This window comes from Lonchura striata, chromosome W (genome assembly GCF_050655825.1).
Source record: "Lonchura striata isolate lonStrDom1 chromosome W, ASM5065582v1, whole genome shotgun sequence".
Lineage (NCBI taxonomy): Eukaryota > Metazoa > Chordata > Aves > Passeriformes > Estrildidae > Lonchura > Lonchura striata.
Window position 1 is genome coordinate 7,887,149 of NC_140743.1, and position 27,121 is coordinate 7,914,269.

At 42.0% G+C, this 27,121-nt stretch overlaps 1 protein-coding gene across 1 annotated transcript in view; it reads right to left on the minus strand.

Annotated features, from left to right (window-relative positions):
* The window catches only part of LOC146763027 (guanine nucleotide-binding protein G(q) subunit alpha), a 278,488-nt gene extending 252,911 nt beyond the window's left edge, over positions 1–25,577 (minus strand). The window contains exon 1 of the mRNA XM_085571309.1: positions 25,058–25,577. Within this exon, the coding sequence (XP_085427435.1) occupies positions 25,058–25,193 (136 nt within the window). The 5' untranslated portion in view covers positions 25,194–25,577. The remainder of the gene's footprint in view (positions 1–25,057) is intronic.
* Positions 25,578–27,121: the final 1,544 nt, after the last annotated feature.

Sequence of the window (27,121 nt, forward strand, 5' to 3'; positions counted from 1 at the left end):
ATTTCAATGAGATTACTGTAAGGTGAATAAGGCCTATGATGCTTATCATTGCAGAGGTACTATTGTGAAAAACTGCATTGACTTGTTTGTTCATCAAAAGTATGAAATTAGGATAAAAGGGGTCGGGGCATGGAATTTGCAGGCTTGGGCAAGGCTGGTAACCGAAAACAAAGATTGTGAAAGATCTTGCAGGACTGGCTGGAACTGATAACCTCAGCGGAAGGAGACCCATCACCTCCACTTGTGAAACCAACTGCTGCTGGAACTGATAACCACAGTGGAAGGAGACCCATCACCCCCACTTGTGAAACCAACTGCTGCTGGAACTGATAACCACAGTGGAAGGAAACCCATCACCCCCACTTGTGCGGGATAAAAAGGGACTGAAGAGAAGGAAAGGTTGTCAGCTTTTGGCGGAACACAGATTCCCCGCTGCACCCAGCGCTGTTTGCTTGCTATCACTTGCTGTAATTAATAAAATTATTAATTGATCTTAAAAGGCTGAATCAAATTATTCGCCTCAATTTATAACACTATTAGTTTAAGAAAAAACACTCCTAGGTGACATTTCTGTCACAATATACAATTTCAATAGTCTGCATTATTAGAAAAAAAATCTACCTTGCTTGCTGACAGACTTAAAAGTCTGCCCAAATTCATAACAAGATTATTGTGAAAGCATTAATATGTGTATTTTAGGTAATTCTTGCTTGTGAGAAATATATGTATGAAATATGTTATATTGGTAATAAATATTCCTGTAAATTTTCTTAAGCACTCAAGCCGGGGACAGGAAAGTTGCTTCACAGTATTTCAAAACTGCAGCTGGCAGCAGGGAGAAAAGGACCTAATTTGCAAACAAATGCATGTGGCCAGCTAGAAGATGAGTGCTTCTCCAAGGTATTCCGAAGAACACCCAGGTGAATACTTGCTAAGTACCTCAGATTGAGATAGCCAAAGCCATCAAGAAGACCCATCTCAATGTCGAGTTCCAGTAACCCTCTGATTGACATACATCGATTCTCAGAAACAGTTTTGTTCAACTCAGCACAGAGAAAAGAGACTATGAATATGTGATACTTTGAATGGAAAGAAAAGGGATCCTAAAATCCCTGCCTAAAGCAAAATAAACTGTATAAAAACCGCTTGAGCAGGACAGTTGGTGTGAACATAGAGGACCCTCTGCTGCAGTGGTCAAACGGTCAAACCTGTGTCTCACCCAGCGCCGATCCCGGGCTCAGCACTGACCCTTTTTTTTTTTATAGTGGCTTTTCGTTGTTATTCTCTAAATTTATATTTGGAACATGTCATAAATTTTCTTTAATTAATAAATTAGAGAATTCATTTATAACAGCATTAAAAGCTTGAACTTATAATATCAGTTGGTCAATGAGATTTTTCATTTCAAAAATATTTGGAGAGAATAACTTTCTGTCCTCTACTCTGAGAGAAAATTATAAGGGAAGCAATTATTTCCTGTCTGGTTTTAAGTCATCTTCCTATAGATTTAATCTCTTCAATTAAATAATCCAAATTGGAAAAGAGTGAGAAAGATCCTGACCTACGATCTTCAGAAAGAGGATTAATTAGTAAAGCAATTAAAATAAAAAGGAGAATGGCAGGAAGCAAAACCTTAATGTACAAATGCAAGCCTAAACCTTATTTCTAGATGTATTGGATTTGTGTGGCAAGATTTTAGTAGCAGGGTTCTACAGGGGTGGATTCTGTTCTCAAGATGTGCCCTTTCCCCTGCCTCTTCTGATAATGGAGGAACACTAGTAGAGATTAGTAGGAAAAATCAGAAATCTGCTTGCCCTTTTTAGAAAATAATTGCTAAGAGCCAAGAATTATTAATTCAAGGCTAAAAATCTCCTATTTGTTGAGGCCTGTCTTCAAGGATTTAACTGTCTAGTTATCGCAAGGGTACAGAAAAGCAGTTTTACATTTAAAAAGGAACCTATAAATAGATCTTGGCCTTTGCAAGATCTGACTTTATAACACACATTAGTAAGTGTTGGGAAGGAAAGAGATGAGAATGTTAATTTCTCATGATCATTTTATTCTCTAACATTGTTCAGTACTTGTTTTCCCCTTTACCTCTCTCAGTTAATATCCTTATCTCAAAATCCTCATGATCTGAGTCACAGCATCAAAAAGACTAGTGGGTTGACCCTGGCTGGATGCCAGGAACCCACCAAAGCCTATACTTCCCCTCCACAGCTGGACAAGGGAGAGAAAATATAATGAAGTGCTCATGAATTGAGATAAAGACAAGGAGACAAGGACAGATTGCTCATTGCTTACCGTCATGGGCAAAACAGACTCGAATTAGAGATATTAATTGAATTTAACAAAATCAGAGCAAAATAATGAGATGTAAAATAAGACCTTAAAAACACCTTCCCCTCACCCCTCCCTCATTCCCAGCTCTACGTCTTCCCCCTCAGCAGCAGAGAGAGATGGGGAATGGGGGTTACAGTCAGTTCATCACATGTTGTTTCTGCTACTACTCAGGGAGAGGAATCCTTCCCCTGCTCCAGCATGGGGTCCCTCCCACGGAAGCTAGTTCTCCAAGGCGAGTCCGTCCCATGGGCAACAGTTCTCCACAAACTGCTGCAATGTGGGTCATTCTTCCCTGGGGTGCAGTCCTTCAGGCACAGCCTGCTCCACTGTGGGTCCTCCACAGGGTCACAAGCCCTACCAGGAAACCTGCTCCAGCATGGGCTCCTCTCTCCATGGGTCTGCAGGTCCCTGCCAGGAGCCTGCTCCACCACAGGCCTCCCACGGGGTCACAGCCTCCTCTCAGGCATCCACCTGCTCTGGTGTGGGTCTCCTCCAGGGGCTACAGGTGGATCTTTGCATCCCTGTGGTCCTCCATGGGCTGCAGGGGGAGAGCCTGCTTCACCATGGTCTTCACCATGGGCTGCAGAGGAATCCCAGCTCCAGCACCTGGAGCACCTCCTGCCTTTCCTTCTCCACTGACCTTGGTGTCTGCATAGCGGTTCCTCTCACATATTCTCACCCTGTTCTTCACTGGCTGCAATTACATCTGTGCAATAACTTGTTTTTTTTTTCTTCTCAAATATTTTACCACAGAGGTATTGCCACCATTTCTGATTGGCCCAGTCTTGGTGAGTGGCATGTCCATCTTGAAGCCACCTGGCATTGGCTCTGCCAGCCATGGAGGAAGCTTCCAGCAGCTTCTCACAGAAGCCACCCCAATAGCCCTCCCATTACCAAAACCTGTCCATGCAAACCCAATACAGTTACTTAAAGGCTTTGTTTTGTGTGCAAAGGGAATTTTCTGGCAAAGGACAGTGAGCCTCTGAGCACTGGGCAAAAGTGCTGAGTTTTTTATCATGATCAAACATTATTTATCAGGAGATGCTGGTACTGGTGTGATATGATGCTGACCACACTGGGGTTTACTACCACCAGGTCAGTTCTTAATGCCTCTTGGCTTACAGTCAACTACTTAAAGCTGCATTCTGCTTCAGTCCTGTAGATGTTCAGAGCTCAGTTGAAACGTAGACCTAGGCTACCTATTAGAGCCCAAAATCCAAAGTAACAAGATATCCTGCTGTCTACCCCACATGATAGACTACTAGCAGAGGCTACTATTCCCTCAGAAGTGTGCTGGCCTACTACTGCTGGAAGTCCTGAAAACTGCAGAACTAAGGTTTTCACCGATTTTCCTCAAGTAGCCAGTCATAGCGGCCCAGGAGTGTCTGCAAAATAATCTTTTATAAATCCCTAAGCACACAAGGAACTGATAGGTGAGGGACAGCACAGTAAGATTCCAGCCACATTAATTAAATGTCTGGGTGAACTGGCCACATAGCTCATACACACCTACAGGACGATGCTGCAGCATGCTCATTGTGAACTCACTAGCCTCAAAATCCCTGCCCACCAAGCAGAATGAGTCAGGTGTTTAAAAGTTCTACTACACAAGGAAACTCATTTTCAGGGAGCACAAGAGCTCAGACTGCATGTGTCAGTGCTGGAGAGCAGGAGTGTACAAGATTAGAAAAAAACGTTTTCCTATTACCATCTGAGCTGGAGTTGCCTTGGGGCAGTTTTCCTTATCTGCTGTTAATAGCCCCATCAATGCCTTGCCACATGACTCAGAGATAACACTGTCCAGGAGCAGGTGATTAAGGACACACCTCATGACTCATAATAACCCATTGTGAGATGCTCTGCCCATGGGGGAGGTGCTAGGCATTCCCACCTTGATAAAACTGGGGATTTCTAGACAGAGGGGCAGCCTTTTCACAGGTTCTCTGAGAAGACACAGCAACTACATCTGCCATCCCAAGAGGACTGCAGCTACTCCAATTTGGACTGCTACCAGCACGCTGGCCAGGTTGTATTCTGACTTTGTCAGTAATCTTTCCCTTTGTATTATTGCATGTATTTTTTGTCCTTTTCCCTTTTCCCAATAAATTGTATTTCTGACTTGGAGTCTCTCACTGGTTTTGCTTTCAAACCAGAACATATTTTTGGCGCCCAACGTGAGGCAAGAAAGTACTGAGAGAAGTCAGAATTACAATTTTGTATTGTAGAGGGTACCTATTCACTATGACGCTTAACATGCTTTTTTGGGTCTTATACCTAGCTCTCTATATTTTCCTGAATGTGGGGAATTATCTGGCAATTGTAATGCTCATGTGTAGACCAGTATGAGAATTACTTTATTGGTCTACTATGTCAATTGCATTATAACCTCTGAGGCAATGAACATGATTTGGAATATGTACTCAATTCTGTTTGCTTGTTCTAATCTATGCTGCTACGTCTGGGGCCTGGGCAACTACACCCAGCCCCTGGGGGGAGAGGTAAAGATTGATTTTTTTCCAACCTTTCAGGCTTGACACAGCAGTTTTTGAAAATGTTAAGTTCCCTCTGGATGCCAAGGACAGCATAATGTTGTTCTTAGTTCTGTTTTGTGTTCTCTGCACAGTCTGCAACATGCTTAGAAACAAAACACTACATAGTGTGGTGCAGCAAAACATACATAGTGTGATGCAGCGTCTTCTCCAGGAAGAGGAAACAAGAAGCAAAGCAGCAGTGTCCATACAGAATACCACAACAGCATCCATGTCAACGCAGACTGCCACAGAGAAAGAAGAAACCAAAAGGAAAACAACAGTGTCCGTGTCTATGCAGACTGTCATGGAGGAAGAAACAAAAAGCAAAGCAAAAGTGTCTATGTCTACACAGACCGGCACAGAGGAGGAAGGAACCGAAAGTGCCATCAGCATCTCCACACAAACCATCACCAAACCAGAGCAGCCTGAACCCATAGTAGTTGCCCCCGTTCAGAAGAAGAAATCGAGGAGCAAATCAGTCCGCATAGTGACTGATGAGGACACTGCAGGACCCTCACACCCAGCAGAAGAGACAGAACCAGAGATCATCACTCGCTCTCTATCCCTGGGTGAGCTACATGACCTGCGGAGAGAATTCACCCGCCAGACAAATGAGTCCATCCTGACCTGGCTTCTCCGCATCTGGGACGCTGCAGCCAATGACACCATTCTGGATGGAAGTGAGGCCAGGCAACTGGGATCACTATCCCGGGATGTGGTCATTGACCAGGGGATTGGGAGAGCCCAAGAAACTCTCAGCCTTTGGCGGCGACTGCTCGCAAGTGTGAGGGACAGATACCTTTGTAAAGAAGACCTCCAGGTGCTCCAAGGAAAATGGAACAAGGTATCCAATGCCTGAGGGAATTGGCTGTGTTGGAGATAATTTTCTCAGAAGACGAGAGATTTCCTAAGAGTCCAGATTGTGTCCAGTGCACATCACAAATGTGGTTGAGATTTGCATGGCTTGGACCAGAGATGTACTCTCGTTACCTGGCAACACTGCAGTGCAGGGAAGGCGAGGACAGGGTGGGCGTCTTAGCCAATAAATTAAGAATTTACAAGGATACGGTCACCGCCCCATTTCGTACCCATGTCTCATCCGTGGAAACAAGGTTGGCTGAGCAAGTCCGGGACTTGATTTAAGAGAGTCCTAAGAAACTAAAAAAGGAACTTAAGGAAGAAGGATACCATATTTCACCAGAACCAACAAGAATCTCTGCCATTAGGAGCCAGCGCTCCCAAGCCAAGGAGAGAGGATACACTCCACGAGGAAACCTCTGTTTTTTTCTTCAGGAGCATGGAGAAGACATGAGGAAGTGGGATGGAAAACCCACCTCTTCCTTAGCAGCCCGAGTACGTGAACTAAAAAGAACACCTAACACAAAAAGAGTCAATGTTGCTCCAGTCTCTCAAACACAGAGTTCCAGACAATATAAGAATGATGATATAACTGATCCTCTTGAAGGAACCTCAAGAACCTATTTACCAGAAGAGAGCAACGTGTACCATGACCAGGAATAGAGGGGCCCTGCCTCTAGCCAGGTAGAGGACAGGGACAATCGGATCTATTGGACCGTGTGGGTTCGATGGCCTGGCACACCTGAACCACAAAAATATACAGCTTTGGTTGACACCGGTGCCCACTGTACCCTGATGCCATCAAGATATGTAGGAGAAGAATCCATTTCTATTTCTGGGGTAACAGGAGAATCCCAGCAGCTTACTGTATTAGAGGCTGAAGTGAGTTTAACTGGGAACGGGTGGCAGAAACAACCCATCGTGACCGGCCCAGAGGCCCCATGCATCCTTGGCATAGACTATCTCAGAAATGGATATTTCAAAGACCCAAAAGGACATCGCTGGGCTTTCAGGATAGCTGCTGTAGAGACAGAAGACATCCAGAAATGAATACCTTGCCTGGTCTCTCAGATGACCCTTCTGCTGTGGGACTGCTGAGAGTTGAAGAACAGCAGGTACCAATTGCCATGACAACAGTGCATTGTTGTCAATATCATACCAGCAGAGACTCTGTGATCCCCATCCATGAGATGATTCGTAACTTGGAGAGCCAAGGGGTGGTCAGCAAGGCCCATTCACCTTTCAACAGCCCTATATGGCCAGTGCGCAAGTCCAGTGGGGAATGGAGACTGACGGTGGACTACCGCAGCCTGAATGAGGTTACACCACCACTGAGCGCTGCCGTGCCAGACATGTTGGAACTCCAGTACGAGCTGGAGTCCAAGACAGCAAAGTGGTATGCGACCATTGATATTGCAAATGCCTTCTTCTCCATTCCTTTGGCAACGGAATGCAGACCTCAGTTTGCCTTCACCTGGAAGGGAGTGCAGTACACCTGGAACCGACTGCCCCACGGACGGAAACACAGTCCCACCATCTGCCATGGACTGATCCAGGCTGCACTGGAAAAGAACGAGGCTCCCGAACATCTACAGTATATCAATGATATCATTGTGTGGGGGAGCACAGCAGGGGAAGTCTTCGAAAAAGGAGAAAAAATTATCCAGATTTTACTGAAAGCTGGTTTTGCCATTAAACGAAACAAGGTTAAGGGACCAGCTCAAGAAATTCAGTTTCTAGGAGTCAAGTGGCAAGATGGACGTCGTCAGATCCTGACAGAAATAATCGACAAGATCACCGCTATGTCTCCACCTACCAACAAGGATACACAAGCTTTCCTAGGTGCCATAGGCTTTTGGAGGATGCACATTCCAGAGTACAGCCAGATTGTGAGCCCTCTCTACCTGGTCACCCGAAAAAAGAATAATTTCCACTGGGGCCCTGAGCAGCAACAAGCCTTCACTCAGATCAAGCAGGAGATTGCTCATGCTGTAGCCCTGGGCCCAGTTAGGACAGGACCAGAGGTCAAGAACGTACTCTACTCTGCAGCCGGGAACCATGGTTTGTCCTGGAGCCTTTGGCAGAATGTGCCTGGGGAGACTCGGGGTCGACTACTGGGATTTTGGAGCTGGAGCTACAAAGGCTCTGAAGCAAGCTACACTCCCACAGAGAAGGAAATCTTGGCTGCCTATGAAGGAGTTCAAGCTGCTTCGAAAGTAATTGGCACTGAAACACAGCTGCTTCTGGCACCCCGACTACCAGTGCTGGGGTGGATGTTTAAAGGAAAGGTTCCTTCTACACATCATGCCACTGATGCTACATGGAGTAAATGGATTGCCCTCATCACTCAGCGCACCCGTATTGGAAATCCGAATCGCCCTGGGATTCTGGAAATTATAACAAACTGGCCTGAGAGGGAGACTTTTGGATTGTCTTCTGAAGAAGAGGAGCAAGTGGCACGTGGTGAGGAGGCCCCACCATATAATGAGCTACCAGAAACTGAAAGACAATATGCCCTTTTTACGGATGGTTCCTGCCGAATCATAGGCACTAGCCAGAAATGGAAAGCTGCAGTGTGGAGCCCCACACGACAAGTGGCACAAGCTACTGAGGGACAAGGTGGATCCAGTCAGCTTGCAGAGCTTAATGCCATCCAGCTGGCTTTGGATATTACTGAGCGAGAGAAGTGGCCGAGGCTCTATCTCTACACTGACTCATGGATAGTAGCTAATGCTCTGTGGGGATGGCTAAGTCGCTGGAAAAAGGCTAACTGGCAGCACAGAGGGAAACCCATCTGGGCCGCCGAGATCTGGCAGGACGTTGACTCCCGAGTAGAGAAGCTGACCATGAAGATTTGACACGTGGATGCACACATACCCAAGAGTCGGGCTACTGAGGAGCATCACAACAACAAACAGGTAGACCGAGCTGCCAAAGTGAAAATATCACAAGAAGACCTAGATTGGCAGCATAAGGGAGAACTATTCCTAGCTCATTGGGCCCATGATGCTTCTGGTCATCAGGGGAGAGACGCAACATACCGATGGGCACGAGACCGAGGGGTGGACCTTACTATGGACAACATCTCGCAGGTCATGCACGACTGTGAGACCTGCACTGCAATCAAACAGGCCAAGTGGATGAAGCCTCTGTGGTATGGTGGGTGATGGTTGAAATACAGGCATGGGGAAGCCTGGCAAATTGACTACATCACGCTTCCCCAAACCCGCCAAGGCAAGCGCTATGTACTGACCATGGTGGAAGCAACCACAGGATGGTTGGAAACCTACCCTGTGCCTCATGCCACTGCCCGGAACACCATCTTAAGCCTGGAAAAACAGGTCTTGTGGAGACACGGCACCCCTGAGAGAATTGAGTCAGACAATGGAACACATTTCAATAATGGCCTCATCAACACCTGGGCCAGAGAACATGGGATTGAGTGGATATATCATATCCCCTATCATGCTCCAGCTGCCGGGAAAGTTGAACGATGCAATGGACTGCTTAAGACCACCCTAAAGGCACTCGGTGGGGGAACTTTCAGGAATTGGGAACTGAACTTGGCAAAAGCTACCTGGATAGTCAACACTAGAGGGTCCATCAATCGAGCTGGTCCTGCCCAATCTGAACCCTTGTACACAGTGGATGGAGACAAAGTCCCTGTGGTACATATGAAAGGTATTTTAGGAAAGACTGTTTGGATTAATCCCACCCCAGGCAAAGACAAACCCATCCATGGGATTGTTTTTGCTCAAGGACCTGGTTATACTTGGTGGGTAATGCAGAAGGATGGGCAAACCCGTTGTGTACCACAGAGAAACTTAGTCTTAAGTGAGAACTATGTGTAAGGTTTCATCATGATGAAGATGGAAATAGGAAAAGGGGTGGATAATGTCCAAGATTAAAAAAAAAAAACCGTTTTCCTATTACCATCTGAGCAGGAGTTGGCTCAGGGCATTTTTCCTTATCTGCTGTTAATAGCCCCATCAATGCCTTGCCACATGACTCAGAGATAACACTGTCCAGGAGCAGGTGATTAAGGACACACCTCATGACTCATAATAACCCATTGTGAGATGCTCTGCCCAGGGGGGAGGAGCTAGGCATTTCCACCTTGATAAAACTGGGGATTTCTAGACAGAGGGGCAGCCTTTTCACAGGTTCTCTGAGAAGACACAGCAACTACATCTGCCATCCCAAGAGGACTGCAGCTACTCCAATTCGGACTGCTACCAGCACGCTGGCCAGGTTGTATTCTGACTTTGTCAGTAGCCTTTCCCTTTGTATTATTGCATGTATTTTTGTCCTTTTCCCCTTTTCCCAATAAATTGTATTTCTGACTTGGAGTCTCTCACTGGTTTTGCTTTCAAACCAGAACAAGGAGTCAAATCCCAATCATGCTTCTGCTATATTTATTCACATCTGAAAATTATACATAACCTGATGGTCACCACAAGCACGTAGGACACCATAGTCCCACAGGCTCCAAACCCTCATCTTGGTGAGATTGGCCATGTCCAAAAGCTAGACTATGATCAAAGAGAGAAGATGTATTGTGTTGGGGATTATAAATTTACTTTAAAAATTTACTTATAGAATATTAGATATTAATTGGGTACATTTAAGTTTAATTGTAACCTACAGCTTAGCATGAGTGGGCTCTGCTCAAAACTTAGCAGAGGTGAACTCTAAAAGAACTCTGTCAGGATGAATTGCTAAGCAGGGGAGAAAACAGAGGGAGACTGGATACCTTCAGAGAAGGGTTGAGACCCTAGAGGGCCCCAAGGCTGGCCCAAGCTGGATGATAAGAGCAGTTAATGGCCTGCCCAGGTGGACATGAAGAAAAAATCCAATGAAGTATTGGAAGACCCCAGACCACAAATCACTACTGGATCAAGAAGCACGTGTGGGGCACGTGAAGAGCATGTGAAGATCAGGTGCACAGACTGTGAGGGTATAAAGGCACAGGATTCTTTGTTCAGGGTCCCTCTCTGGAGCAACCAGCTAAAGCTGAAATAAACCAACTCTGCCTCAGAAGCCAGGGTCTGAACATTTCTTAAACAGACAGAAACCCAGATGGGATCCTAGGTCTTGCTTCTGGATCCTCCTGACTCCAAATGTCCATACTGCTGGCAGACAGGTGAGTTCATGTGGGCTCTTTGCAGTGGAAGCTTTCTCTCTAGAATGAGTTTAAATTCTGACACAGAGGCAAGTGGGATGCAGGTTCAAATCCAGCATTCCAAGGAGGCAGGTTTGAGTGCAGCCTTACTCTATAAGAAATGACAAGGAGATTGTCTAAGAGAGGTTTAAGTCCTCTGAAAAATGGTACCTGCATTTTTGTAAAAAAGAAATTCAGAGTTCAATTCACTGAAATTAGGTAAAAAGGAAATTTGGGATTAGAGCTCTGAAACAAGGTAAAACTAGGGAATATGGCCAGAGTACAGAAGGGGATGCCCTTGGCTGAAATCCTCCAGAATTGAAGAAAAAAATAAAACAAAACAAAAACAAAAGTCTGGAACAAAGGAACTGTTGAAAAAGTGTGCTATAGAATTGTATCAGGAGGAATGCCCATCTGCCACTACAAAAACAAGGATAAATCCATAGAAAACCTGGCCAGGTTATGGTACACATTTAATCAAAACCATCTAACATCTCTAAGAATATCTTTAGAAAATCATCATTCTAATCATATCTGTTGTTTATATGGGATAATTTGGCTTATGCAAGGAGAAAACCTAAAACAAAATCGGAAAGCAAATTATGATTGCAATCCCAGAACTAGTATCTGAAACGGGGGAGGATATTCCTCCCTACACTGCAGCTGCTGTGGCTGTTTTAGCCACTCTGTTTGCTTTTTCTTCTACCCCCTACCTTTGCAAACTGCAGCTGCTTTATCTCCTTCTTCTGTCACTTCGCTTGCTGTCCCTTCACTTGCTCCTGCTCCTACCTCCCCACTGCTGCAAAATGCAGGGCTGTATCCTATGTCCCTGCACATGATGCCAAATTCTGCTGCTATGCAACCTAGGGCTTTGCCAAGTAATGCCCCAGTGTTACCATTTTACAACCATTATCTGTGGTCCTCAGGAGAATTAACAACTTGGGGAAGTAAAATGCCAAGGCTAGGGGAGGATGCTGTTTAGAGCTATTTCAAGTTTAAATGTATATATAAAGGCTCATGTGCTTTATTTTCAGCTTTTGTGAGATTGGATGTGGCACTCAGTGCCATGATTTAGTTGAGGTGATGTTAGGGCATGGGTTGGACTCAATGATCTTAAAGGTCTCTTCCAACCTAGTGATTCTGTGATTCTGTGAAATCTAGTATGGTAAAAGTGTAAACATGTAAAAAAATACTGAGTGTAGTCATGTTTGTATATGATGAAAGGGAAGAAAGGCAAAAGGTGGAAGAATGGAAGGTGAAAAGAAAGATGAAGGAACAGGAGGCGAATGTATTGGAGACAGTGTCAGCAAAAAAAATTTCAGGATAGAAACAAAGGATTGGAAATAAGAGCGGATGGGGAAAATGTAATAGCTGAGGACTCACCAGTGTATCTCTTGGGAAGGGATCTGTTGCAGGCTTTGGATATAGAAATAAGGTTGACACCAGAAGGAATAGATTTAATTGTTATGGGAATTAATGTGATAAAAGAAAAAATGTAAGAAGGTATAACCAGGAATTATTTTGGAAGACCCTCAGAATTGAGAAAAGTCTCAAAGATATTGTGGAGCTGGATGAGCAAAGATGTGGGACTACTGAAATTGGCACAGCCCGTGTGGATAAAATCAGTGAGATGTTAGAAGACCCCAGACCACAAATCACCACTGCACCAAGAGGTGTGTGCAAAACATATGAAGAGTGCGTAAAGATCAGGTGCACAGACTGTGAAGGTATAAAGGCACAGGGATTTCTTTGTTCGGGGTCCCTCTGGAGGCACCCAGCTAAACCTGTAATAAACCGACTTCATCAGAACCTAGGGTCTGAACTTTTCTTAAACAGTAAGCATCCCAGACCCTCTCACTTGCAGTTAAGTCTTGGAGCACTCAATTCTTTCAAGAGAACAAGAGCCATGCAGCTGTTAAGGACAAACTTGGACCCCTTGCAGAAATTGCAGAAGGCTTTCTAATAGTCCTCTAAAGTCATTGTTTCTCAAGGTGTAACAACACCTTTTTCATATTTCACAGAAATGCTAAATAACTGCTGCCAACATTCACCAAGCATTGCTCCTTTCACAAAGACATTAGTTTATAGTCATAACGTACTCGTGAGGTAGACAAGCCAGAAACACGGCACATACAGTACATAAGAGAAGTCTGCAGGTATCCCAAGGGGTACGTGCATATGGCTGGGATAGCTATTTCATTAATGTGCACTCTATTTGGATGTAAGTCTCTGACAACACATGAAGGAACTTGCTTAACACAGACAATGACAGCAAAATTGAACATATGTGAATATCCACTGATTATACTTCAGTTTTGCTAATAAACAAATAATTGCAATTCTTCCAAATAATAAATATCTAATTCTACATTTATTAGCTTGGCATCAAATTTAAATTGCAATTTTGTTACATACCAGGAGAAAAAAAAAACAAACCACCAGACCACCTAAAGGTAAATTCCTGGACAGGCAAAGAATATATGATAGAGGATCACTGGATGTATGTGGAAGATGGAGTTTCAGAATTTGGATAGTTCTCATTGTTAAAATGAAAAACATTCGGTAAGACAGACTGGCCAAAGAGGTCAGAGTATCATTTCACTACTGAAAGAGAAGGATGAGAGGGAAAATAATAGTGTACTTATTTAGCAGAAAAAAAAAAAGATAATATTAAAATTGAGCAAAGCATCAAATTAAAAGAGGAAATTCAACTGTCTACAAAAATGCTAGATGCATAGGTGGTAAACTGCTAACATACAAATTAAACAGGAAGGTATAATCGAAGCAAAGATTTACATGAGTCAAAGTGCAGTGATTAATATTTCTGTGATTCAAAATTGGCTTCTGGACAGTGATCTTTAAGGTTTTCAGTTTAAAATCTAATAGAAAGAATTGACACAAAAGCTAGAACCATGTCAGATGACCAAGTCACAGGTGATTTGACAGACAACTGAGTGGGGCTTTTTAAACAGTTTAATGAAAACAAAAGGAGGTAATAGTCTCCCAGGGCAACATAACGGATGCTACAAATCCTAATCAAATGACATTGGAATGTCTGTATTTCAGAAATGATGATTTTCTAACACAGTAAAGCACCATACAGAAATACATCTTATCATATGAAGAAAAAGAACTTGTGGCAGAACTGAAGTAAAAAGTAATTTTAGAGGGTGTTATCATGACTTGATTACATTTGTTATGTACAAGCAAAAAAAGTCCAAAACTAGTAGTACAAATACTTCATGTTTCATGAGAGTGTCCTAGGGTGACGTTATGGTGTTTGTATCTCCAATCATGTGTTCTGTTTATGTTTGATATTATGTTCTGTGCTTTCAGAACTGACTCTGAAAGTGAAGGTTTGTTTTGCCGTGTCATCAGCCGGTTCACCTCCCCCCATGGTCTGCGGTCTAGAAGAGGCTAGTGCTGGCTGGCTTGCTTGGCTTGCTTGCTTTTGCTTTTGCCTTTGCTTCCTAGTTAGTTTAGCTAAGCAGTCCAATTCTTTCCCTGGACTGTTTCTTTTCCTTTCCTTTTCCTGAATACCATCCAATCTGCTCTGGACTGGGACCTGGGAAACACTGAGGAGCACCGAGAGCCTGTGCTTTGTGATCTGCAGCAGCCATGCCCAGTGCCCAGAGCAATCCCCAGCGTCCAGACCCGGGCGACCACTCCCAGGAAAGAATTTCTGGATTTGTTCATCTCTTCAGAGTGGTGAAAGAGTTTTGTTGTCATCTGGTGTTGTTAATTTTTTCTTTTGGTGCCAGGGAGTGCTTTGTTTGTTAAATAAACAGGTTCTTTTCCACTTCTCTTAGAGAAAATTTTTTCCCCCACCAGGTGGGTGGGGAGGGGCCGTGGGGGTTTGTTTTCTGGGGCCTCCTTCCAGAGGGTTCTCCCCAAATTTGCCCTAAACTAGGACAGATACTTGAATAAAATCTGACAGAAATAGGAGTGAGAACAGCTGCAACTAAATTTAAAATGGGAACAACTAAGAGGCATTTCATAACATTTCATTAAATAGCTAGACAGCCTCAATTCCACAAAACATGAAAAACAGTACAAGGAGTTTGGATAAGAGAGGATGTAAAGAGAAAGTTGAAATAGGTATGTCAAAACCTTCAGAAGTATTAAAAATTGTTAATGGGGAGGGAGGGGGGAAGAGAAGTCAAATGAAGAACTAAAAGGTTCCAAAGACTGTGGAGGGGCTTTTTTTTGTTGTTGTTGTTTTCTAAACTTCATATTTTCATACAAAAAAAAAAAAAAAAAACCTAAAAAACTTAAAACTGCATTGGTCCCCTATTAAATTGATATGGTTCTTCATATTAACACCAAAAAAATCCACATACAGTTTGCAAATATTTCTGTTTTGGTTTTAGGGAAACACAGATCATATTTAAAGTGACAATGAAAGAGTTTCCACTACAGCAGTTAGTGAAGATGTTACAGAGCAGTTACTAAAGTTAGAACATTGTTGTTACTCAGTAAGTCAGGACACCTCTTATCAATGGAATAACTGACCAAGAAGCCCTTCTGTCTTATAAATCTTTTAATATCACCCAAAAAAAACTCCAAAAACCCAAGGATGAGAATGGGACGTGGGAGAGATTGCATACCAAGAGTTAAGCAGCTACAACAGTTCTAGTGGCTTGGTTTATAAATGCAGCAGTTTTGAGGAACTAGACTTCTGCTAAGCAACTGATTTGGTTTCATACAACAAACAAACAGCACACATTTGTTCTTTAAGCAGAAAGTATTAAATTAAATAAGAGAAAGTCCTCAGGCAGCTTTGTTTCTAACAGGATCCCAGTGATACCCCTATTCTGATAAGAAACTTAAATATCTTTTCCCATTAAATTAAAAAAATACCTCTTAACTTACTACTGACAATACCTGTAGGTGACATAAAAGCTGTGAATTGGTAAATTACAAAGAGGATATGACAATGAATAACCTGTAAACCAGGAACAGGCAGAGACTGTGCCTCTGAATACAGGTAAATATAAGGTAAACTGCACAGGAATAGAGAAAGCAGGTTGCAAATGGTCAATCAACCCACCCTGAAAAGCAATTATTTTGAAGAATATTTTAGTTATGGTAGATAGCCATTTAAACATGAATAGTTTGATGCCATAACTAAAAAGGTCATTGCTTTCCTTGTACAAATCTCAACAGTGGCATCTCAACTATCACAAGAAAAGTTTTACATCTGCACTTGTGGTAAAGAATGTATACACCGCTGTGCTCATTTCTCATAGTCTGCAATTTAGAAGTGATGTTGGAAAGGATGAGAAAGATAACTATAAGAATGATTAAAGGACTCAAAATTTCACCCTACAATTACCATTAGGAAGTCAATTAATTTAGCTTCATAATAGATACAAAGATTAATTACTATGTTGGTCTCAGTCTCTAAGTGCCCATGGGTCATATATCAAATATCAAAGGTGAAAATATAACAAGTGACTAGAAGCAAATCCTGGACAAATCCAAGGTAAGAACAGGACAATGTTTCACAGGGGAAATTTATTTTTTATAACATACCAAGAATTATGCAAGCATGTTGATCTGTATGAGTTTTTAGCTCAAGAGTGCATTTTTTGCCATTGTGTATCAAGATAAGGATAGTTTAATAGGTGAAGAAAAAGCTACACATGTAAGCAAAACAAAATGAGGCATTAATTAGCTGTTTTGACACTTTCTGGGCCTCGGGATGTACAATGTTATTTGGGAAGATAAATGTAATTTCTCTCTTTCCTCCTTCTTTCCCAGATCTTTTATTACTGAGCACATCCTACCAGCCCCCCCACCCCCCTTATTGACTTGAGATCAGGGATGGGGAAAGGGGGGGCAGAGTGGGGAAAAAAAGGATAAAATCTTAGCACTGTGAAAACACAGCTCAGCAATAGCCAAAACATTGACCGTATCCACACTGGTTTAGTCACAAATCCAAAACACAGTATGATACAGGCCACTATGAGAAAAATTAACTCCATCCCATCCAGATACAGCCCTGGATTTTTATTGCTAGCATTGTCCTGGTCTATGAGATGAAGTGGCATAATGCTTAGTAAAGAAAATATCAGTGTTTAGAAAAAAAAAGTCCTGTATTACATCCTGTTTTCCAAGCCTGATAGGTTCCCAAAACCACCTGACACCTTTCTCAGCATTCATGCATTTGATTTTTTCTGACCTCATAAGTTAGCATTTGCTGTTACAGAAACCTGCTGTCTTTCTGGCTGAAACCCATTTACCCAGAAACATGGATAGAAGTAGTTTCAGGAATTCTTATCCAACGTTCTCTAACATGACCAAGAGAATTAACATTTAGACTAACAATTTAAGAGTATAAACTGGGAGAAGAGTGGCTAGAGAATAGCCCTGCTGGAGGTGAAGGTCAGAAACCGGCTCAGTTGAAGTCAGCAGTGTACCCCAGCAGCCAAGAGGGCAAAACACATCCTGGGGATGCATCAAACACAGCACAAACAGCCAGTCAAAAGAGGTCACCATCTCTCTGTATTTAGCATTGGGGTGGCCTCACCTTGAGTTTTGCGTGCACTTCTTGACCCCACAATTAAAAAAGGATTTGAAGGTCCGTGAAGTGCCCTCAGAGGAGGGCAACAAAGCTGGTTAAAGGGCTGGAAGGCACGTCCTATGAGGAGTGGCAGAGGACTCTGGGTTTGTCTAGTTTGGAGAAATGGAGTCTGAGAGGCAACCTCATGGCTCTCTGAAGCTTCCTGAGGAGGGGAAGTGTTGCAGATGATAGATAGATATGATTGTTCTCTCAGCTAGCCGGATGTCACTTCTGCCCTTGGATGAATCCTGGAGTGAAATGGACTGTTCCATCCCACCCCCCAAAAGATTGTGGCTCATCCCACACCTCTGTACCTGCCCCTAAAACATCAGAGTCTGTAACCCCATTGGCCCATGCCTTGTCCCGGCCCACCTGGGAGCCCCTGATAAAGGAGCTCTGAGGGGCCATGCGGTCTCTTGGACTTCCTCCCCCCCTTGGAACCTCTTCCCCCCCTTGGACTTCCTCCCTCCCCCTTCTTGTACCTCTCCCCCTCTCTTGGACTTCCTCCCCCCCTGGGGCTTCCCCTCTCCTAAACCCTCCATTTCTCTCTCCCCTCCCCTGTCCTCTTAAGCCTGGCCTCTTGCGTAGCACGAGGCTCAGTCCTTCCTACACCCCCAATAAACCTCTTTCCCCAAGAGCAAGCTTCAGAGATCTCTGCCTCCCTCCACCCACACCGTGCTGGAGCATGACCCCTTCCCACAGGGAAGTGGAGAGGGAGGTGCTGATCTCTTCTCTCTGGTATCCAGACAGGATCACAAAATATGCTGAGTTAGATGAGACCCACAAGGATAATCAAGCCCAACTCCCAGCCCTGCACAAGACCATCCTCAAGAGTCATACCATGTACCAAAAGTGTTGTCCAAATACTTCTTGAACTCTGGCAGTCTTGGTGCTGTGACCACTTCCCTGGGGAGCCTGTTCCAGTGCCCAACCACCCTCTGTGTGAAGAACCTTTCCTAATATCCAACCCAAACATGCCCTGACACAACTTCAGGGCCTTCCCTTGGGTCCTGTCACTGGTCATCACAGACAAGAGATCAGTGTCTGCCCTTCCTCTTCCCCTCACAAGGAAGCTGTAGACTGAGATGAGGTCTTCCTTCAGTTTCCTCCAGGCTGAACAGACCAAGTGAGCTCAGCCGCTCCTCATATGGCTTCCCCTCACAGTCCCTCACCATCTTCATTGCCCTCCTTTGGACATTCTCTAGTAGCTTTATATCTTTCTTTTATTGTGGTGACCAAAACTGCATACAATATCCAAGGTGAGGCTGCCCCAGTGCAGAGCAGAGCCAGACAATCACCTTCCTTAACTGGCTGGTGATGTTGTGCCTGATGCACCCCAGGACACCGTTGGTCCTCCTGGATGCCAGGGCACTGCTGACTCATTCAACTTTCTGTTGACCAGGACTCCCTGGTCCCTTTCTGCAGCACTGCTCTTCAGCATCAAATACCCAAGTCTGTCCATACATCCAGGGTTGCCCCATCCTCGATGCAGAATCCAGCACTTTCTGTTGTTAAACTTCATACAGTTGGTGATTGCCCAGTCTTCTAATTTGTTGAGGTCTCTCTGCAGGGTCTCCCTGCCTTCAAGGGAGTCAACAGCTCCTCCCAGTTTTGTATAATCTACAAACTTGCTTAGTATCCCTTCCAGTTGTGCGTCCAAGTCATTTATGAAGATGTTGAAGAGAACTGCCTCTAAGATGGAGCCCTGTGGAACCCCACTAGTGATGGGTCAGCAGCTTGATGTTACCCCATTCACTATAACCCTTTGTGCCTGACCCATGAGCCAGTTGCTCACCCACTGCATGACATGCTTATCCATCTGTGTGCTAGACATTTTGTCCAGAACGATATTATGAGAGGATGTGTGGGAATGGTTCAAAGTTGCACCAGGGGAGGTTTAGACTGGACATTAGGAAGTGTTTCTTTACCCAGAGGGTGGTCTAACACTGGAACAGGCTTCCCAGAGATATGATAGATGCCCCAAGCCTGTCAATGTTAAAGAGGCATTTGGACAATGCCCTTAATAACATGCTTTAATTTTTGATCCACCCTGAAGTGGTCAGGCATTTGGACATAGATGATTATTTTAAGTCCCTTCCAATTGAATTATTCCATTCTCAAATATAGCATTAAGAAAAAAAAAAAAAAAGAAGAAAAGAAAAAAAAGAAAAAAAAGAAAAAAAAGAAAAAAAAGAAAAGAAAAGAAAAGAAAAGAAAAGAAAAGAAAAGAAAAGAAAAGAAAAGAAAAGAAAAGAAAAGAAAAGAAAAGAAAAGAAAAGAAAAGAAAAGAAAAGAAAAGAAAAGAAAAGAAAAGAAAAGAAAAGAAAAGAACCCACAGATATATATTGTTCCTAGAACTTCCCTGGGAACTTTGAAAACTTTTCAAACTGTGGTATCACTTAGACTTATGCCCCTCAGTCTCTTATTTCTTTGCACTGTGTTAACACAATACTTAAAGGCTGTTGCCCACTTACTTCTCTGATTTTAAGAATACTATTTATATGGCTTTATAGTATTTCCAATATTCAAGTGCTTCCTCAGTTTTTATTTTACTTTGTTGCTCTTGATTCTTGCAAGTAACTTTTTAAATAAGCAGAGAAAATAACAGTTGAATGTTGAAAAATGTCCCATAATTTTATTAGTAATGGCTGCATGCAATCTTGTTCAAGTATGAGAACATGTTTCCTGAGTATTAATCCATTCAGCAGAGCACAAAACACACATCTACCTTATCATGTTCTCCCTTCCCGGGATAATTTTTCAGATTGTCATAGTACTTCAAAAGAAATGCTGTTGCTTATTAAATTACCACTGCCTTAACACACCAAACAATTTGAAGTAGCTAAAACCAGAAATATTTCTTAACATTACAATATATACCCCAAAGTCCCTTCTCAAGAGAGTCCCCTGTTTTATCATATGTTTCCCTTCCATACAAATTCAATAATGTTTTTAAAAGGGAAGTACAAATTTGGGGTCCCTTGATTTTTTGACATATGAGCAAAACTAAGTTAGTCAGAATTTTTTGAGTATTAAGGTTCTAAACTAATTTCCATTAACTACAGTAGATCACTTTTAAAGAAGGAGGAAAATCAAAACAAAATAACCCAGAAGAAAATTCTTTATAAGAGCTGAAAATAAAATATTCATTTATCATGCATTTAAAAATTAATATGCTATTTTCCAGCAAATGTGAAATCATATCACATAGATATCAATATGATGATTTTCCTCAAAACCAGTTATTTTTATAAATGAATGTATATGTCTATATATATGTAATAGATCAGTGTTTGTAATCCAGAATCAAATTACATAACCTTAGAAACAGCTTATCCAAATTAAGATACACTTACCAATCTAGTTTCAACATACATCATGAAGATATATATTAAGTATTTGCTTGTTTTCTAATCATAAATACATACTGTTGTAATTACCTAAACTTATTTGCAAGTGTTCAGTGCAAGTATGGATCAATACAAGATAATAAGAAAAGGTTGCAATGCTCTTCCAAAATAATTACATTTTCTGCTTTAATGAAGAGCAAAGAAAATAGTCAATTAGGATATGCTAATCAATACCAGCATTTTTAAATTGTGCACAAAAAATCCTGAAATGTGTAGTATCAGTTTATCTACTTATATAAGTAGATGAGACTATTGGCATACATATTTCAGATTACAGCAGGGAAGGAAGATTGATTGTTGGCTTGATGGGCCCACTTCCTCTTCAAGGTTTTTGAAGTCTAAGTCTACTAATTTACAGAAATCTGTACATAAATCTTTCATTCAGCTACCACAGGTATACAAATGAAACCCTACAACATATATATATCCTATAGGTTTGGAAAACAAACAAACAAAGTCTTCCACTTAAGAGTAGTTGAAATTAATGCTAAATTCAAATTGTTTACCTCCCACCTGTTTTCTTTGGTAACATATAGATAATGAAAAGATACTCATATTTGACACCTTGCTTCACTGATTCATCTCCAATACCTAATTTTGCCAAAACTTATAGATATTGCTGATTATTTTCTTAGATACTCCTGAAGAGAAAATAATGCATAAAACAAATATATACAGTGTACAGGCATATTATGTCCAGTAGTGAAGGTTTATGGCTACAAACTAACATTTAAGCCCAAACATTGCTTTCTGAGACCAGGTAAAACTTCCACTGATGACAGTCAAAATTATATACATAGAAAGTTATATCACATGTCTGTTGCTACTTAACAATAAATATGTACATACATGCTTAAAATATAAGCATGCAGAATACTGTACATTGTTCAGTGCATACCCATATAAAACACTAAAAACACATGACTATTTTTGTACTATAGCAATATATGTATTTACAACAGCAAACAACAAATAAATGTTAATAATTTTATGCTCTGGAGAACAATCATAAGGTTTTACAAAATGTTCAGTAGTAATGGAATACAGAAGAATTTCAAAAATACAGGAGATAAAAACCAAATCAGTGGAAGACTGAATTTGCTCCAAAGTACATTAAACATTGCAACCAACTTGTGCTAGCAGAACTATTTTCAGTGTATATGCTAGAGTTCTCACTTTTTAGAATTACAATAGTAAGAGACTTTGCTTAATTTTTTACAGTACATTAGAACAGGACAATGATGCTCAATGCAGCACCTAAAAGTGGTATTTTAATGTTTAATCATGGAGAGAGTTTATTTTTTAACTAATAATTTAAAATAATCTTACCATGCAAAAAGTTTTCCAGAAATTGCTTTCAACATTTTAAACTCTGATCCCATGAAAAGTAAAAACATATCATTAATACACAAGAAAGGTGCACACAGCATAATGTCACACAGAAACAGTAACCAACATAGTTCAGAGGGAAATATTTCACTTTGAAAGGAAGCACTATAAGTTCCCTCCTACAAGTTAAGGATGGAAAAATATCCTCCATTCTGACCCAGAATTTTTTCTTTATATTTGCTACATGTGTGCATTTGTATGTATGTCTAATTTTTAAACAAGATCAAAAAATATTGCATAGACATGCTCATTTGTTCCTTAAAACCTTTTGATTTGATACCTTTTACTTTGCACTTGCAACAAGTTCAAAAAGCACATGTGGTCAGTTAACACAGCTCAGCTTAAGCTGTGTTCTCATCTTATGATCAAAAGGATACACCTTTTGTCCCATGTTCAAAAGCCTTTAACCCATTTAGGCTTCTAAATCCAGCAACACTTTTCAATGTGGGACAGAGAAGTTGGCACTTTTAAAAAAAGTTTGCCTTACATTTAAATAAAATAAAGCACTACTACTACTTTAAGTTTTGATGGCTAAAGATACATAATGAGACAGTAAAGGTCAAGTTAATTTAAAAATGGATGGCAAACAACTTCAGACATTTCCCAGTTTCCTCATTTTAATTATTATTTTCCTATTTTTAAAATGGTTTTGTCCATCCTAACCATATGAATTACCCAAACAAATAACACAAGCTTAAGAAATGAACATATGACTAGGCTGGAGAAGCAGTGACTGAAAGTACTATCAGATACCTAAAAGAAATACACTAATTAAAACAAATTTTTAGAAGCTTTGAGTTTTGGTTTGTTTGGGGTTTTTTAAATAAATTTAAACTTGAATCTCTATCCAACCCTGTGACTTCAACGGTGGTTTACTGCTATACTGCATTTTACAATATTAACTGTTAAACAGCTGCATGTACACAAACACTTTCAATCAAATGTGACTGCAGTTGACAAAGTGCGACACAAAAAATTTGTACACAAGAACAATTTCTATACTGATTTCTACTCAAATACAGATATGCTATTAAGTATGAAGCAGAATATTTACCTCGGTTTCATGTACATCATGCTTACACGTTCAGAAGCACAGTTTATGCAGATACTAATATATGAAGAAAACATTCATACAGGCAATCAGTGTGCTTTCTTCAAAGCTTTCTAAGTGATGGCTTCTTGTCTATTTTCTCTGAAAACACTTTATTTAATTTGTTCTAAAAGTAATGCCACAATTAGGCCCTAATCTACCATTACCAGTGGGTGGATCATATAAAACAATACCAAATCTGCATTACTGACTGTGGAATCAAATCTCTGAATTCCTTCTCTGTGTGGTATATGTTGGTACCATTCAGTAAGTTTCATGCATTTTTAAAAACTTGGGAGAAACCTCTAGCATTACTGCAAGACCAGGAAATGCAGCAACAATTTTGACCCAAGTAACAAGTCAAACATCAACTGCCTCTCCTGTAGCAAATGCATATAGTTAAGTAACTATACTTGAACATCCCTAAAATTTTAAAAATGCAAGCTATCTGTCCTCTATTTTATCTTGGTTTTAGATCTTGACATAGCCACAGCACACACTTCCATCAACCCAAAATTAGGCCAAATGAGACAGAATGTTATTACTGGTAGCATTATATCTGTATCCACCCCTCCTTTTTCCACATCAGTTTAAGATGCCAATACCTTTCTCCATATACAGAAGAGAAAATGTATTATTTAAAGTAGAAAACAACACGTTCATAAGCAATCATTAAAATAAATTAGTTCCTTTTAAATCACCTTAGTGTAAAGGCAGTTTATTCCCCCAATATAAATAATTACTTTCATGTACCTGACCCAAGACTAAAATCTTTGGCATAAACACCCCACATCCACTTGGAACATTCCCATTCACCCAAATACTGGTGCAGACATATTTCAAGGCCTGCTAGTCTACGACAGAAGCTGTATTACAAGAACTACATAGTGTAGTAGAGTACCTCAGATACAGACAAATGTGTTTTAATTAAAAAAGCTTATTTTAACATAAGCCAAATTCCTATTAAGCAAACATTGCCTTTGCACACTTGTGGCTCCAAAATAACAACCTGTTTTAGTTAAAGATAAATGAAACAATAGATTTAATTTATTGGAACAGTGGGTGAATTCCAAAGGTCTTTTAAAGATCCTGCTATCCACCAGTACACTTTAAGGTCACTTTTCACATTCACCTTTTGCTTTAAAAGTCAGTCTACAATTTGGGCATAAGCCCCTTATCCCATTTTGCCTCATTGAATAAAAATCACAATGAAAAAAATGCAACTGGTGACCCAGCAACCTAAGATTCGGAGAACAATGCACCAGAAAACTGCAAAATAACCCCCCTGCAAGTTCTTTCATTAATCTGCTTCCTTACCATCACTCTCCTATACCCATCATCGCCGATATTCCCCAAACACCCCCTCCACCGACCAGCCATCCTTTCCCTCTCCATTTTGGAAGGACGGGTTCCCCACCATAGCAAACTCACACACATTAACCACGGTTATTTACCCAGCTATAAGCGCCTCGGCGAAGCCTGCACATGAGCGCGCACACACAACGCGGTGGCGGAGGAACGACGAGCGGGTCACTACCACCATCGCCACGGCCGCCCCGCGGTGAAGGTGGCAGGCGCCTAAGGAAAACCGAACCGACCACGCCATGTAATGCACTGGGGGGCCAGCCGGACAGAGCCGGGGGCGGCAATATCTGAGCTGCACCCTCAGAGGCGCTTAAGGCGTGTGTGCTGACGGTGGCCCACACTCACCCAGCAGCAGCAGCTTCAGTTCCCGACGGGCATCCCGCTTGTCCCGGCGCAGCTGCCGCTCGATCTCGTCGTTGATACGCCGGGCTTCCTTGGCTTCCTCGCTTAGGCAGCACGCCATCATGGACTCCAAAGTCATTCTTCCTAACTGGTTCAGACACAACCCCCACCCTAAAAACGCGCGCACACACACCCCACCAGAGCACCAGTCCCGGGGGACACAGACGCTCTCTACCCGGAAGTCCCCACCCAGGCACTGTAGAGCAAGTGCAGCGAGCTGCCTCGATGCCACACACAAAGAAAAAGCGGGCCCCCAACAGCACAAATCCCCCCGTTCCCTGCCTCAAATAGTCGCCGCTTCCAACTCCTCCTCTAAATTATGCACCAAGCAACATGAAAACATCTCTCACTACAGCCGTGGCGGCAGGAGTGCTTTCTTCGCCAGCCAAGCTGTTGACCACAAACACCCCTCTCCCTCCTTCCCTCACTACTACTTCTGCCTCTGCTACCGCTGCCACCACCCAAATGTCCCTCGCAAAGTACACGCCCACCGCCCTGCGAAATAACCACCTCCCACGGAAATGCTAATGTCCGTTAATCCCTCCCCTCCTCCTCAATTACGCTTCCCTGTCGCTCCTTCTGTTCTAAAGCGAGAGTTTGGCTCCTCCGAAAGTGGGCAAGGCCGCCGCCCGGCAATCTCAGCATGTGCCTGGCGGGAGAACTTCCTTACGGTGAACCTTTTTTCCAGGCACGGTCGCTCACCCCTCGCGTGAGGAGAATTGCTGCTGAAGAGCTGTCGCGGCTCGTTCCTGCCCTAGCAGTAAGGAACAGAGGGAGGACGAGTAGAAAGGATTCCATCAGAGAGGAAGAGAAGGCAGGTGGGGACTAGAGCATGCACACTATGAGCCCAGCTCGACGGGCTTTTCAATGGCTTGTCTCTGCGGGCGTGGTGAGGTAGAAATATGGCGGACTGCCTCTGTCGCTGCTTCTCCACTTTTTCCCTGCGCCGCTGCGCGATGGGAATGAGCGGCTAGAGGAGCCAGGAATTCCCGAGGTGCAGCTCCCGACCGTGCGCGTTTTATTTGCTTTTGCTACCTTTGATTTTAGTCGATAAACGCACATTTTTATTTTACCCCTGCATTCTCTTCCTAGAAGAGATGCCATTGGTTCATAGGGAAAGGGGAGAACTTACACGAGGGGAGAACTATCTTCACCTTCAGATGACAATTAAAATGTGGGGGTTAAAAATATACTAGACACTAGTAACTTTTTTATTCCAGTAAACCTGAAAATACTTGAATACTTCTGTTATATGGAGAAGAAATAAAATATGTTTACAACAGATAAAAACAGTAGTATACTTCCCTTGGTTGTAAGAACCTAATATTCTATCATTTCAAGGCATCGATATATTGCATTTTATATCCTGTTGTTGTAACCTTTGTTCGACCAATGTTTTTGCTACCATCCTTTTTCACAAACCCAGACCAGCTTGCCTTCAATTCCAGTACTAGAAACCCTATCTTTAACGTAGCCTTTAGTAGCTCCCAGAGTGATAGCACACAATTTGATGGACATATTTCTAGTTTTTGTGGATTTGTAAAATATTTCAAAATTCCTAGAGCTGCCCTACCTTTTCCCACCTCCATATTTAATAAATAGCTGGGAATGTTGAAAAATCTCCCAGGAAAGTCATAATAGTCTATTAGGTAAAGGTGCATCACTCTCCATGTTTTAGTTTCACATGCAATAGCATCTCCAGCACCTGTTTTGATCACATGCTCACTCTTACAACTGTGCATATATGTTGTCAATATGAATTAAGTAGAGTCCACCATAAGGCATAAGACTAAGAGGAAATTAAGAAATGAAAATGTAATAGTCAATAGAATAATATAGTTCTCAGTTTTTAGAGCATGAAAATGTTTTTTGTTATTTACAAAAGTGTGATTTTCGTTTAGCTCTATATCAGTTTTCTATGTATAATGTGTGAAAAACGCCAATCACTTGGTTTTTAAAATTTTAAAAGTTTAATAATAATAAAATGGTTATAATAATAATACAATT